Source organism: Brassica napus, chromosome A9, assembly GCF_020379485.1.
Source record: "Brassica napus cultivar Da-Ae chromosome A9, Da-Ae, whole genome shotgun sequence".
Taxonomy (NCBI): domain Eukaryota; kingdom Viridiplantae; phylum Streptophyta; class Magnoliopsida; order Brassicales; family Brassicaceae; genus Brassica; species Brassica napus.
In genome coordinates, this window is record NC_063442.1 from 17,196,965 (window position 1) to 17,212,133 (window position 15,169).

At 33.9% G+C, this 15,169-nt stretch overlaps 2 protein-coding genes and 1 pseudogene across 2 annotated transcripts; 2 read left to right on the forward strand and 1 right to left on the reverse strand.

Annotated features, from left to right (window-relative positions):
* Positions 1-1,222: 1,222 nt before the first annotated feature.
* On the reverse strand, positions 1,223-2,237 carry LOC125578329. The gene is made up of 2 exons (XM_048740785.1): positions 2,029-2,237; positions 1,223-1,650 (listed from the first exon to the last, which is right to left on the reverse strand). Exons 1-2 carry the CDS (start codon positions 2,225-2,227, stop codon positions 1,334-1,336), a joined length of 516 nt encoding a protein of 171 aa, XP_048596742.1. The 5' UTR covers positions 2,228-2,237; the 3' UTR covers positions 1,223-1,333.
* Positions 2,238-3,709: 1,472 nt separating this feature from the next.
* Positions 3,710-6,428, forward strand: LOC106373867 (annotated as a pseudogene).
* Positions 6,429-8,416: 1,988 nt separating this feature from the next.
* LOC106376994 (cysteine-rich receptor-like protein kinase 36) lies at positions 8,417-12,028 on the forward strand. Its single transcript, XM_013817137.3, has 7 exons — positions 8,417-10,090; positions 10,166-10,291; positions 10,422-10,543; positions 10,623-10,833; positions 10,923-11,160; positions 11,273-11,411; positions 11,491-12,028. Exons 1-7 carry the CDS (start codon positions 9,265-9,267, stop codon positions 11,803-11,805), a joined length of 1,977 nt encoding a protein of 658 aa, XP_013672591.2. The 5' UTR covers positions 8,417-9,264; the 3' UTR covers positions 11,806-12,028.
* Positions 12,029-15,169: the final 3,141 nt, after the last annotated feature.

The window sequence follows — 15,169 nt, forward strand, 5'->3', positions numbered from 1 at the left end:
CTCTCTCTCTCTCTCTCTCTCTCTCTCGCTGACCTTGATACCAAGTGAAGACAATTACAATGTTACATTCACAGAGAAACTAAAACAACAAAATAAAAAGTTATTATTTAGTACTACTCAATAGCAAGAAGAATAAGTAAATATAATCAGACCTTTAACAACGCAAGACTAATCACAACCTTGAAAAAAATACACATACTCGAAACAGAAATTGAGAATCTTATAAGATGATAACCCAAGGGTCAGATTAATATCAGAGAGAGGAAGAGAGACTTCAAGCTTACGGGGTCCAGTGAGCCGTGAAAGACCTTTAGTTTTTTGATGCATAAACATACGTCCATTGCCAAACTTTCTTCTTCTGGTTTTCGACAGAGACAAAATGCAGCAGCCCACTGTGAAGAAAGTATTGGAGTGTTTGGAATGTGTTAGTAACTAATCAAGCAGGCCTCATGAACATACTCTAAGATCCTTGCATCATACAGACACTTTAGAATGTCTACCTACGCATATGGCTCTTCATCTTTCTCGAGTGTATCCTTGGAGAATGTTTTGGTTTATCTCTGTGATCAATGCAAGCTAGGGAATTACACCGACACAAAGAATTAATAAATCACTGGGAAGTATAAATTAACAAAAGAAAAAGCAAAATGAACAATCACTTACCAATATCAAAGACACGCTAATATCCTTGGATGAAACCAAACATTTTTTTATCGTAGTGATGAGTTCAATCGAAGTTGTTATTTATAGGGGAAGATTCCTTCTGTAATCATGGAGGAGGGATAAAACATGAAGCCATAGCTCTGGAAGGTTTCAGATATGGAGAGGAAGCGCAAACGTCTCATCGTTGCCGTCGCACGAAGAAGAGAAATGAACTTCGTGATAGAACCAAAATCGGGAAGGATCACTTTAGCTGGGTGTTGGATATGAACCGAGAAGCAAATGGCGCTTCTGGAACTGAGATGGATTGAAAGGATCGTCAAGAGATGCGGAATGGCTCTTGATATACCCACGATCTAAGGCTAACCACCTAAGAACGAATGTAGTGTGTTGGCTAACCACCAAATGACACACAAAGATGATTGGCTGACCACCAAATCAACAAGCCGGTTCAAACCGATGAACTAGCTAAGAACTCTCTCTCTCTCTCTCACTCAGAGAAGAAACGGAATAAACAACCAAAATGAACTGATTTTATTCATCAAAGGGACTACATATTTATAGTGTTTTGTAGTCAAAGACAATAAAAGAAAATGTGGGAAAACAATGCATAGGAAATATAAATTTGACTAGATCTAGTCAAGGCACGGAAAATAGAGAAGACTAGATCTGGTCAAGGTACGGAAAACGGAGAAGACCAGTCAAGATGTCTAGATTCATCCGAACCAGATGGATGCACGGGGTAAAGATAAGGACGCTTGCGGGACTGTCCGGATGGTCCGCCGGATGAGAATGCATGTCCGTCTTTGGTTTTTTCACCACCCAAGCTAAGTCTGGCTCGACCCAAGTCAAGTATGGCACGGTGAAAAACATGAACCTCGGTTGAAATGTTCAGAACGTCCTGAACTCCATGCTGAGCTGATTCCATGTAATGATCCGTGGTCTGCGGCACATCATTCCCTTCCTCTTCAAAAAGATTTGTCCTCAAATCTGAAACATTAAAAGGAAAAGGATTATAAGCAAAAGAACCATAATCAGAACGTTGCTCACCTTGAGTTTGGTCCGGATTGTGAATGGAACAAGATCCTTCTCTATGACCACAATTTTGCTCTCCACCTGACCCTTCCTTCGGTTCATGTGCATAGTCATCGAAAATTGGTAAAACGTCTTCCTTTTCTGGCTCGGTTTCAACTTTCTCCAAAGTCACCAACGTTTTCTGTTTTTGGCACTTGTTGGCATAATGACCGACCTTATGGCATTTGAAACACCTGGTAGAAAGAGCCTTGCTTGTGGTTTTCACAGCCTTGCTTTTATCAGAAGACAACACATTAGTTTTCAAATCAGAATTTGAAATAGAAGAAGAATTACTTTGTTGTTTTGGTGCAGAAGAAGTGTTGCTGTTTCCCTTCTTTTTCAGTTGCCGGACAACATGAATCGCCTTATGCAACATCTTTTCCAAGCTGGCATAAGTCTGAAGCTCATTCTGATCAGGCACATCACAGTTGCTTCTCTTGGCTTTGGTGAAGAGGCGATCACGACTTCTGACCCACTTCTCATCATCACACATGTTTTGTCTCTTCTTTTGTTTCTGCACAAAGTCAAACTCATTAGAAGCAAACTGTTTCTTATCAAAAATCAATTGCTCCTTTTCAAAAACAGTTTTAAAAGTAAAGTAGACGTCTTGTTGTGGTTTTGATTTCTTGAGAAGTCCAAACATCCTGAAAACACTTAACAAAGTTAGCAAATAAAAATCCTCACACTCTCAAGTGTTTAGCTCACGATTTTTAGATGGTCACTCAGAGTTCTTTCCACTGGTTCAAAGGATGATAGGCAGTCAAAATTCAGCAATCAAAACCCAAAACAAACTTTTGTGGGAAAAAGAAAAGAGAAAGAAAGATGAAGAGATTTTTGAAATGGATCCGCCTTAACTGTCCTAAGGCTGGGTTTCTCTTCAGCCAGCAGGATTTCTCTTCCACCACTCCCCCTGGATTTCTCTTCAGAAGGTGATTCAAGCCAAAACTTTTTTTTCTTTTTTATCGATTTTTTTTTTTTTTTTATAATAGGCGATCACAAGGGAGTAAAGGAACAGCCCGGATCCAAGAAATAAGAAAAGAAAAACGTGGAGAGATGAGAAGATGAAAGATGAAAGAAAACAAACCAGCCAAAGTGGCTCTGATACCACTTGATAGAACCAAAATCGGGAAGGATCACTTTAGCTGGGTGTTGGATATGAACCGAGAAGCAAATGGCGCTTCTGGAACTGAGATGGATTGAAAGGATCGTCAAGAGATGCGGAATGGCTCTTGATATACCCACGATCGAAGGCTAACCACCTAAGAACGAATGTAGTGTGTTGGCTAACCACCAAATGACACACAAAGATGATTGGCTGACCACCAATTCAACAAGCCGGTTCAAACCGATGAACTAGCTAAGAACTCTCTCTCTCTCTCTCACTCAGAGAAGAAACGAAATAAACAACCAAAATGAACTGATTTTATTCATCAAAGGGACTACATATTTATGGTGTTTTGTAGTCAAAGACAATAAAAGAAAATGTGGGAAAAAAATGCATAGGAAATATAAATTTGACTAGATCTAGTCAAGGCACGGAAAATAGAGAAGACTAGATCTGGTCAAGGCACGGAAAACGGAGAAGACCAGTCAAGATGTCTAGATTCATCCGAACCAGATGGATGCACGGGGTAAAGATAAGGACGCTTGCGGGACTGTCCGGATGGTCCGCCGGATGAGAATGCATGTCCGTCTTTGGTTTTTTTCACCACCCAAGCTAAGTCTGGCTCGACCCAAGTCAAGTATGGCACGGTGAAAAACATGAACCTCGGTTGAAATGTTCAGAACGTCCTGAACTCCATGCTGAGCTGGTTCCATGTAATGATCCGTGGTCTGCGGCACATCACTTCGTGTCTTCGCTTCAGCCGTATTAGGGTTAGAGGCAAAATACACTTTATCGGACCGGATACACTGTCCTAATTCTCGGTCCAAACCACGCTAACGAAGCCCATGATATGATCAAAACACAGACGCTATGGCTTCAGAAGAGAAGACGAAGAGAAATGGGGAAGAGAAGGAGAGACTCGCGACTTGCCTCCGTAGATCTAGATTTAGGTAGACCACAAAGCCTCAACCGAACTCAAAACCAATTCTAAGCCCATAGGCGAAAACGGAACGAAGCCCAAACCGAGAACGAAATGTTGTGATTGGCCAATTATTTTTATGACGTTGCAGCATAGATTTTGAGGAAATGCTGCTTTAGTATTGTGATTACTAGGTGTTTGGTTCTATTTTATGAATAATCCTGATTTTATATTGTAATAGAATTTGTAAAATTTGATTTTAAATTCTTCATCTATCATGTAATTGTACTTGAAAAATAAATACACAAACATGTGTATCATGATATATATATATATACTCTTTTGAATTTAATATATTTTAATATAATGACAAATCCGTATAACAATACCTGAACACAAAAATATTATATGCAAATTCAAATAAAACTTTAATTTAATGCAAAACTTACAACGCTCATATGTGTATTTGTAATCATAATAAAAACATACAATTTTGAGATACAATACCATGTTAACAACCATTCTGAATTTGGTGATATTTGTGTGTAAGTTGCAATTCAAGACAGGTATTTGGTAAAAGCTGATGGAGAATAACCAAATTATGAATGCGCAACCTAAATTTCTAGGTATAACTGGAAAAAAAATCTGAACTCAAATTTAGCTTTTGATTTATCAGAAATATTTTACTCATAACCATATTTTATGTATTCATATAGGAACTGATGGAACCAATAGATATTTGTACGATCAATTATGGAAGTTATGTGCTTGATCGTTGTTTGAATGCCCTTTGTCAAAAAAAAAAAAATTGGAGAAGAACTTTATTATTTTCCTCAAGGGCACATAGAGCAGAAAAATGTTTTCTATGAATACATTCACATTATTTATCATATTTTGTTATTATACAAACTTTTTTTACAGTTTTATGACATTATCAGCTTGTAGCATCAGCGAATGATGACTTGTGCCAATTAAAACCAATTTTTGATATTTCTTCAAAAATTCACTGTAATGTTGTTAGTATTAAGCTTAATGTATGTATTTTGGTATTTTATGTTTCTTTTTATAGGAAATATTCATGAGATCAATTGGTTAAAAACTGTACATAATATGGTTTTAATATGTTTTATGCATGGTTGACAAAAAAAAGTGTTCTATACATAATTTCAGGTGGAGACCAATTCAGAAGAAGTTTATGCAAAAGTTTAGTTGTTACCATATTCATCTATAAGTGAGAAATTATATATAATAATACCTCTTCTAATATATTTAAATAATTTTATCAATTTATTTATTTAGGAATTTGAAATCCCTATTCCTAGTGACAACAACGAACAAAACATTAACTATTTTACCAAGGTGTTATCTGCTTCGGATACAAGCACACATGGTGTTTCATTTAATATACTGTTATTTTCTTTTAATATTTACACCAAACAAATTCATCATTGACTTAATTGTAAGATTGTATATGATGCTTTGTATTAAACTTTTTGTAGGATATGTCACAGCTACAACCGAGTCAAGAGATAATTGCTAAAGATCTCCATGATCATGTCTGGAAACTTAAACACAAACCTTTAAAGGCAGCTAAGTTCTTATATCAAAATTGTTAGGTAGTGACTACTAATCTTTATTTATCTATAAATTATCAACAAGATCACTACAAAGACATCTTTTCACATCTGGTTAGAATGAGTTTGCAAAAGAAAAAAGTTTGACCGTTGGAGACTATTTTATATTCCTTAGGTATATACATTTTTTTTTCATTTTACATCTCCTTTGTTTCTTAATCTTTTTGTATTTTAAGTATTTTTTAATTCTAGAGGAAAGAATGAGGAATCACGAGTTGGAATGAGAAAGGCAGCTCCTCAACAAAGCAAAATATCATCATTAACAATTTCAAAAGAAAGTATGCACCATGGCTTAATTGCTACTGCGTTGAATGATATTAAAACCAAATGTATCTTCGATGTGTTTTATAAGCCAAAGTAAGGAAAAAACACTTTGTTACTCTACTTAAACATCATGAGAATACTTTATTTAAGCATATTTAATTTATTCTTGATATGATGATACTAGGTCGAGCCAATTTATTGTCAACTGCGACAAATTCATAGATGCAGTGAATACGAAGTTCAATATAGGATCAAGATTTTTTATGAAGTTTGAAGGATATGATTTTAATGAAATAACGTAAATTTTTGACACTCATATAATGTTTACATAATTCTAAATATGTTTACTTACAAAAAATTTTCTTACTGCAAAGATATTCTGGGACAATAGTAAAAGTGGAAGATTTTCTATTCATTGGAAGGATTCAGAATGGCAAAGCCTACTAGTAAAAGTTACTTCTAACTAATTTTTTAATATTATTCTAGAATATGATTTCAAAAGAACAATAAATAAAATCCATGATTTTATTTTTATAGGTACAGTGGGATGAAACTGCAACGATCCTTAGACCTAATAAGGTTTTTCCATGGGAAATCAAGCATTTAATACCTTCATCAATCATTCTCAAAAGTCCGTTTTTTAAATATGCAAACGCCAATGTGAAATAAATGAATTTGGTAAGAGAATATTTTTAATAAGTTATGTTTCTTTTTGGTTTAATTGTCATCATATTTCTATATATAAGTTCAAATATGATGATTCATAGGTTGACTCAAAGCCAAGAAATTGGAGAATCAAGCATAAAATCTTCGAAGAGTCTTCCTCAAGTTAGTTATCATAATGAAACTAATGATTCAAAATTTTCATCTGGCTTGCAAGTGAGCTATGCAGGTTCTGTTATGTCCAGACCAAACTGCAATAAACAAATTGTCCAGTCACCAAAAGAAAATTTAACCACCAATGCATATGATAGATTCAGATTGTTTGGAGTTGATCTAACGACTTCCACCAAAGCAAGAGATGTTTTGCAAGCACTCGACTCATACCAAAAGACTAAAATTTCTGAAATCCTTGAAGAAGAAAATCTTGATCAAATTCAAGCAGTGACATCAGCAACAGAATTCCAAAGGAATGAAATCAGTTCTAATACAAGTAGTATTAAGATATGAAAAGATCATTCATCTACTTATTCTTTACTTCTTACCCAATTCTCAAATTATTTATTATTATTAGAACATTATAAGACATAGGATTTCGTAAAACTAACCATGTTCGGTTTAAGAAAATATTTGATTTTATATATGGTTGCACTCACGGTTTTATTCTAATACAATAGATATAATATTGATAAGAAACATGTATAACTTTAACAGATTGAGACGGCTATATTTAGTTCACAAACACATTATATGTTTATTGATTAGGTTCACATAGAAGGTGTTGTTAGATCTGTGGATTTAACTGTTTTTGATGGATACAATCACATGATTGTTGAACTAGAAAAACTCTTTAATATCAAAGACAGCTGCATATGAAAAGTTAATGGAAACTAACTTTCAAAGATAATGATGCTTGTTGGAGACGACCCCTGGCTGTAAGTTTCCTCTTCCTTCTTTTCTCAATTTTTGGGGGAATAAAAACTTAATGTGATATTTATTTTGTGTAGCAAATTTTGCAACATCGTGAAAGAAATATTCATATGTTCAAAATAGGATACCACAAGATGATGAAATTTAAGAACCAACTATATTTTGACCCGTACGCCCGTGCGGATGTATTTTTAAAAAAAATATGATGCTATTTGATTTTTATGTCACTATTTAGGATTGTGCAAACAATTCGAATTCGAATAATCGAACCGATCCCAATCCGAATATATAGTACTAAATCTGAACCGAAATTGATTAAATATCCAAATTATTCAAAATTTTGGTATTTGAAGAACTGAAACCTAATCCGATTCGAACCGAAGTATTTTGGGTATCCAAAATACATTTATATACTTGTATATATTAATTATTTTAGATTTAATATATATAAAAACATCCAGAATATATATGATACTTTTAAGTTCGCTTAAATGCTTGAAAATATATACAAATAATCAAACGTAAATATCTTAAATAGTTAAAATATACTCAAAAATCCAAAAATACTTATATAATTATTAATTCTCTATCCAAATATTTGAACCAAACCTATTTAAATTCGTTATCCAAATCCGAACTAAATCCTCAAAGATCTGAACTGAACACGAAATTTCAAAAAGACCCGAAAACAAACCCGAACGCCCACCCCTAATCACTATTATATATATATCCTATATGTGTCATCATAGGTTACAAAATATGTGTTATCTTATAATTAATCATATTTTATATGTATCATCAAATCATTTTTCTTATGATTAATAATATTTTATACGTACAATCATATAAATAATCACATATATTATATTTTAAAATTTAATGTGAAATATAAAAACCATAATTTAAGTTGGTGTTTGAAATTGGGCTGTGTATTGTATTTTTCTTATATATATTGGAAACATTTTTATAATAGTTATTGGAAAATATGTTAGTAAAAATCAAATTTTGAATATATGTATATTTTTGAATGAATTTTGGATATAAATTAATTTTAAATTATTATTTTAATTTGAATATATATATCAAGTAACATAGACCTATTACTTTTTAATATAATGTAATAGACTTCCAATTTTTTTGGTAGCATAAGCCAATTATTTTTTTTTCTAATATACTGCTATCCATGTTTCCAAACAGTACTATTTTTTAACTACTATTCATATTGCCAAACAATTTCAATGTGTCCTTCAACTTTAATAATATAGATTCTCTAAAAGTGACTCAGCATTTACAACAATAGTTTCACCACGAGATGTCAGAGGCAATCAAAGAGGAGTTTTGTTATTTTAATGCTTGTTTTATATAATACTAAAGATTGGTCCGTTCTTTGCGCGGAAAGATTACTCTCATTAAGCTTTGGTTTAACATTTATTTTTGAATTGAAGAGTTTGGTTTTATGTTATGTGTGAATCTCTATTATTGTGGTTACTCTTCTTTATTTTCTTATCATCTCTTTTCGTTGAACTTGTTTGTAAAAGGAGATTAAGCCTCAGTCTTGTTGCATTGAGGAAATTTCCTTGTACGATTATTGAGATAGTCTGAATGGGACTATGTTCTGTTTTTATTTTCTAATCAGTTTTGAGACCTCTAGTAGTCTTTTCATTTGATTCTTATGATTGTGTGGCGCGTGAAGACCGGAGGGTACCAATTTTCTTTACCTGACCAACACGTAACATAATATAAAACGGAAACAACGTCGTTATTTGCCATGTTGAAGTTTCGAGCAGACGTTGAAGTTTTGAGAAGACGTCGAAGTTTCCACGTACGGTTTAGGTTACTATAGAGAAAAATCTCTTCCTTCCTCGTTTTGTCACAGTAAAAAGTCAGAGTTTTTATATAAGGTTTTCTCACTGATGAAAACGATATGATGAGATGAAAGTAGATTACGAATCCATTTTTTTATATATATAAAGCCAAACTAAAGGTTTTAATAATAAGAACGTCAAATGTTTATATAGATGGAAAATTTACTTCTCCTTCGTCTCTATTGTTGTTATCTTTGCTTCTTTCTTCTCCTAACCATCAACGGCGTTCACACCACAACCTACGTCTGCGGCGATGAAAACTTCTCCCCAAACACAACCTACGACCAAAACCTCGAAGCTCTCTTGCCTTCTCTTGCTTCAAAGGTTATCACAGAAGGCGGTTTCTACAACGCTTCGCTAGGCCGAGTTTACGCTCTTTCCCTTTGTCGAAAACACTATGGAGCTCAAGACTGTAGGCGCTGCGTCGATAGAGCAGGTAGGAATCTCTTAACACAGTGCCAAGGCAAAACAGAAGCGTATCACTGGGATTCCGAAACCTTTGAAAACGTTTCTTGTCTAGTACGTTACTCAAATATCCCTACATTTGGAAAGCTAAAGCTTGAGCCCTTGTTGAATATTCCTCACTCAAATGTTCTCCCCTCTTTGAACGTGACTCGAATCAGCCAAGAGTTCAGCGCCAGGGCTAACCAAACACTCGAGGTTGCATCCAAGGCTGATGAATCTTCGGTGTTGAAGTACTATGGAGTCTCAAGTGCGGAGTTCACAGATATTCCTGAGGTCTATATGTTGATGCAGTGCACACCTGATCTATCTTCCGCCGACTGTTACCATTGTCTAAAAGAGAGTGTTGCCTATAATCAAGAAGAGAACCAGAAAAGAAAAGGGGGAACGGTTGCACGTCCTAGTTGTTATTTTAGATGGGATGATTACTCTTTTGCAGGGGCTTTCGATGAACTAGAGAGAGTTGCAGCGCCTCCTGGACATCATCAACATCTAGAAGATTCTCCGGTCAAGAGAGGTACTACAAATATATTTCATTATCTTTTTGCTAAAATCTTGAACTGACATGACTGTTTTGGGGGTCTTTAATTAGGAAGAATTTTTCAACCGTGGAGTGTTGTGGTTATTGTTATTCCCCTGGTCATATATCTTGTCGTGTTTGTTGCTTTTTTTCTTGCTTATCGCCGGATGCAGAGGAGGTTTCGTGCACAAATCAACGGTGAGTGTAGTTCCATGTGGCTCATAACCTCTAAATATATATATTTTTTTAAAAGTGTAGTTCTCAGTTGTTTTTAGTAAATGTTTGAAGCTTTTTCTTGAAGGAAAAAAGTTTCTATATATATGTGCAGATAGTTCTGGTTTTGATGGTCAATCTATGATAAGATTTAATCTTGACATGATCTTGATCGCAACCAATGAGTTCTCGCTAGAAAATAAGCTTGGTCAAGGTGGATTTGGATCGGTCTACAAGGTAAGACCACTTGAAAAAAGTCTTATCAGTATATTTAGATGGGTCAGTGATGATCTTACTGAGTGTGAATCGTTTTCAGGGTATTTTACCGTGCGGGAAAGAGATAGCTGTAAAAAGGTTAGCTAGAGGTTCAGGACAAGGAGATTTAGAGTTTAGGAATGAAGTTTTACTTTTGACAAGACTCCAACATAGGAATCTAGTTAAGCTCCTTGGATACTGTAATGAAGGAGGTGAAGAGATTCTTGTCTACGAGCTTGTCCCTAATTCAAGTCTTGATCACTTTATATTTGGTAAGCCTTCCAAAGACCGATACATTTTTCGTCTCAATATACTTTTATCAAGTAACTTAAAAAACGTTTTCTCTTGAGAAAATATGTAGATGAAGACAATCGTCGACTACTTACTTGGGATGTGAGGTGTAGAATCATAGAAGGAGTTGCAAGAGGGCTTCTTTATCTCCACGAGGATTCTCAGCTGAGGATTATTCATAGAGATTTAAAGGCTAGCAATATCCTTTTAGACGCGGATATGAACCCTAAAGTCGCAGACTTTGGGATGGCCAGGTTGTTTAACATGGATGAGACTCGAGGAGAGACAAGCAGAGTAGTTGGAACCTAGTAAGTATGTTTTGTTTTAGGCAGTGACGCTGTCTTTTTAATCAGAATCTTTGTGAGTAGAAATAGATTATTGTAATAATCATCACAATTGATGTAATTTTGGTTCTTGCAGCGGATATATGGCTCCAGAGTACGTGAGACACGGGCAATTCTCAGCAAAATCTGATGTTTACAGCTTCGGTGTTATGCTTTTAGAGATGATATGTGGTGAAAGAAACAAGAACTTTGAAGTAGAAGGACTTCCTGCTTTCGTAAGCTCATTGATTGCATTGTTTATTTAACTTCTCAGTTTATGTAACGAAACGTATAACAACATTTTATTTGGTTCAGGCATGGAAGAGATGGGTCGAAGGAGAGCCTGAGAGTATAATCGATACTCACTTAAGAGAACATCCGATAAACGAGATCATAAAGTTGATTCAGATTGGTTTGTTGTGTGTTCAAGAGAATGCAGCAAATAGACCAACCATGAATTCTGTAATAATTTGGCTTGCAAGAGACGGTACTTTTACCATTCCTAAACCTACAGAAGCTGCTTTTGTCACTCTCCCTCTCTCGGTGAGAAGATCCATGAATAAGTCTAAAGACAAAGATTCTAAGTTTTCAGTGGACGAGGTTTCAATTAGTGTGTTGTATCCTCGGTGAATCTTCAACTTTAACTATCCCTTGCGAGGTTATATAGTTCTTCGAGACAAGTTAACCTCATCAGCATTCGAAGACGTAATAACGGTGTTGGATAGCTTAAGATATACTAGCCTTTGACCCGCGCGTCCGCGCGGATTTCATTTTTTTATAAAAATGATTAATTAATATTTTTTAATACTTTAGATAAATAACATTTACTATATATTACATATATGTTTTATAATGTCCCTATTTTTATGTTTTTTACATTTTAAAACAACCTCAACTTGTTTGTTAATGTTTAGCTACTGAATTTTTTTCTTAATGAGATTGTTTTTTTTTCTACAACTGTGTGTGTTTAAAACTATTTATATATGATTTAAAACAATATTATTTATTGGTATATGTTTTGATAGATTAGATTTATGTATAAATTTGTTGCAAAATTAGGTAGTTTGTTGCACCAAAAAAAAGGTAGTTTGGATATGTTTAAATGTGATTAGATATAATAATACATAAATAAAATTAGGAATTTTTTTGATAATTAGTCTGCCCAAGAAAATAGAAATTGTCAAGCATATCGGACCTCATATAATTTAAAGGCCCAAGCCTAATTTTTCCGGAAAAAAAAACAGAAGAAGCTCATCCACTTTTCTCGTTCTAGAGACTTTTCGTTGTCTTATTTCTTTGTCTTCACGGGGATACTGTGCTCAGGGATCTGATTTATGTCATGATATCTAAGTGTTTTGCTATGTTTACACTATAATTAATCAGATGACTATTGCATCCTACAATCAGTTTTGAATCAAGGTTTGATTTTTTTTATTGAGTTTAACTTGAGTTTCTTCGTTTAGTTTCTTCTGAATATATTGTTTTTTTTGCCTTTTTTTCTTGTAGATTGTCTAAATTTCGAATACAATGACATGAGATCAGCTGAGCAAGTCCGATCTAGATACTATCACAGAAAGAAACATCATGCATGTCTGACATCGGTAACGAATCCGTTAAAACTCTTCGGTTTTTGGTTTTCTTATGCTGACTGTTTTTGAATCCCTTTAGTTTACCCGTAACTGTTTCCAGGACAGGGTCTGAATTTTAGATAGATATATATTCTTCTTACACAAAAAAGAATGTAAGAAGAAACCGAAGAGTAGATACATAAAATACTGTTGATAACTTGTGTGATGATATTGATAGCCACTGTTTATAAATCATGTTAAATTGAGATCCTTTTTTCCGTCCTCTGGTTTGTGTAGTTTGGCATCTTATGTGGTTAAAATAGATGGTCATAATATTTTATAGAAACAATTAGTTGGAATCAATATTTTTGTTCATCTTTTATACCTCATAAACTGATATTAGACTTTTTGAATGTTTGACATGCTATTAGACGTTGTGAGAACCACGTTCCAGGAATCCAGCTGCAAATGAGGACAGCAACCTTGCCAAAATACATCATCAGAACACGGTTAGTAATTACTTATCTACTTACTAAATCATAAGATGAAACAATGTAGGATCATCTATAATTAGTTATAAGATAGAAAGAACCCTGCCTTAATTATATAAGTTTGGTTTTAGCTTGTCAGAGTGATGCATTTCTGTTAATGTTAATGATAGTTTTATATAAAGTTAAAATTATAAAAAATAGCTTCAAGTGACCAAAGATAATTGAATATATTTGTCAAAAATAAAAGACAAAGAACATTATTTAAATGAATTTTGATAAAAAAAAAACAATTTTGGTTCCTCCAAATTAAACAAATCTTCTTAAAGCACACGAACCGGTCAGCATTCTTCCACCAACGCTTTTTTGTTTGTTCCAAACTTGCAAAGAGCACAGTTTAATTTTTTTTGTCTTTCTACGGCAAGCATAAACATTTTGAACCAAAATAATAATTATCATTTCCACTGAAAAGATATATACAAGTTAGCATCAATAATAAATATAGTAGATCAGTATTTTAGGATGTAATGTATAAAACAGAGTTTGAGAGAAATAACTGTGCGGAAAATGTTACCATCAGTTAAGTCTGAACCTGTCATAACAGTTTATGGGATTGTCATCTTGTATTGACGGTTGGTTGTTTGATATTGTCCACCAGCTGCAGAAATGGAAACGTTTTCAACGACTGCCCATTCTCCTATAGGTAGGCCTCGTTGAACTTGGTGCATGTGACTTCTAAGATGTGTTTTGCTTTCATGAATGCAAGCATTTAATTTGAACTGGCCATGAGTTTTTGAAAGGTCTGAGTTAGTTGAGAGGAGTAAAAGTAGTAATCATCGAAATTTTTTAAGGGTAAAAATGATATGGTTTTCACGCAGTAGGGATGATGTATATATAGTTTGGTTTGGAATGGGTGGTTAAATAGGATTCTAACAAAATATTTTGTAGTTGTGATTAGAAAGAATATAAAAGTGAATATACGTTTTTGAATTAATTAATTTTCTTTCCTTTAATATTTAATCATCATGATTAATAGAATATTCACTTTTAAAGATTAGCCACACGTGATATGCAAGTTCTTGAAACAGAATAATAAGATTATGTTAGCCGAGTGATAATGTATTAGTTAAGCGTAGAAATAGGTAAATTCCCTTTCTGATTTAGTGCATCAAGATATTCTAAAGATACTAACTATAATATCTATAAATACGATTATGTTTTGTCGGTTTTGCAGGAAGTTGGTTATGTCTATCAGATTACGTTCGCCGGTTTCAATTTAAGTTCAGTGATTTTATTATTATGCTAAACGACAGTGTATAAGTTCAGTGGCATTCTATTGTAATTTTTAAGGAAAAGTTAGAGTCAATTCTTATTTGTACTTCTGTTTTAATAGTTTAGATGAGAGTTCGGTTCAGTTTGGTAATATTTTGTCACCAATTTATTTACGTTTGGTCAGTTACAAAAAAAAAAAATTTAAAAGTTCTTTCCGTTCGGTGTAATTCGGTTATTAGTGTAAATAGCTATTATCTTCCCTTTGTCCCAAAAAAGTAGTTATTATTAAAAGCAAAGACAGATTCTAGATCTTAAGAGAGAACAAGAGTAAACTGAAGCTTTTCATTTTATTTCTTGCTTAAAGGTTCATTACAATGTAATAGAGATATTTATACTCAAATGTTAAAATCCTAGTAGAATGCCTTGCTGTCTCTTAGGTCTTTGTCAGCTTTGGATTCCAACAGCTGGAACTTGTTCTTCAATGTAATTGGCTCTCGTTGTCTGTACGATCCAGGACCACTTCCTTTGTCTTTTACTTCTCTTTTGGTTTCAGTACACAATGTGACCGTTGCTTCCATATTCTTCTGTGTGGGCTTTACGTTTGTGTCTTGTGGCCCTAACTCATTCTTAGTAAAGCTTGTCTCAGCCTTTGGCATCTTCTCTAGC

Excerpts from the sequence above, each read along its gene's own strand:
- LOC125578329 (XM_048740785.1), bottom strand. The coding sequence starts at position 2,227 with ATGTGTGATGATGAGAAGTGGGTCAGAAGTCGTGATCGCCTCTTCACC. Across the intron at positions 1,651-2,028 it reads TTCTGCACCAAAACAACAAA|ATTTGAGGACAAATCTTTTT; the intron begins GTAATTCTTCTT and ends TTAATGTTTCAG.
- LOC106376994 (XM_013817137.3), top strand. The coding sequence starts at position 9,265 with ATGGAAAATTTACTTCTCCTTCGTCTCTATTGTTGTTATCTTTGCTTC. Across the intron at positions 10,091-10,165 it reads AGATTCTCCGGTCAAGAGAG|GAAGAATTTTTCAACCGTGG; the intron begins GTACTACAAATA and ends GTCTTTAATTAG. Across the intron at positions 11,412-11,490 it reads TAGAAGGACTTCCTGCTTTC|GCATGGAAGAGATGGGTCGA; the intron begins GTAAGCTCATTG and ends TATTTGGTTCAG.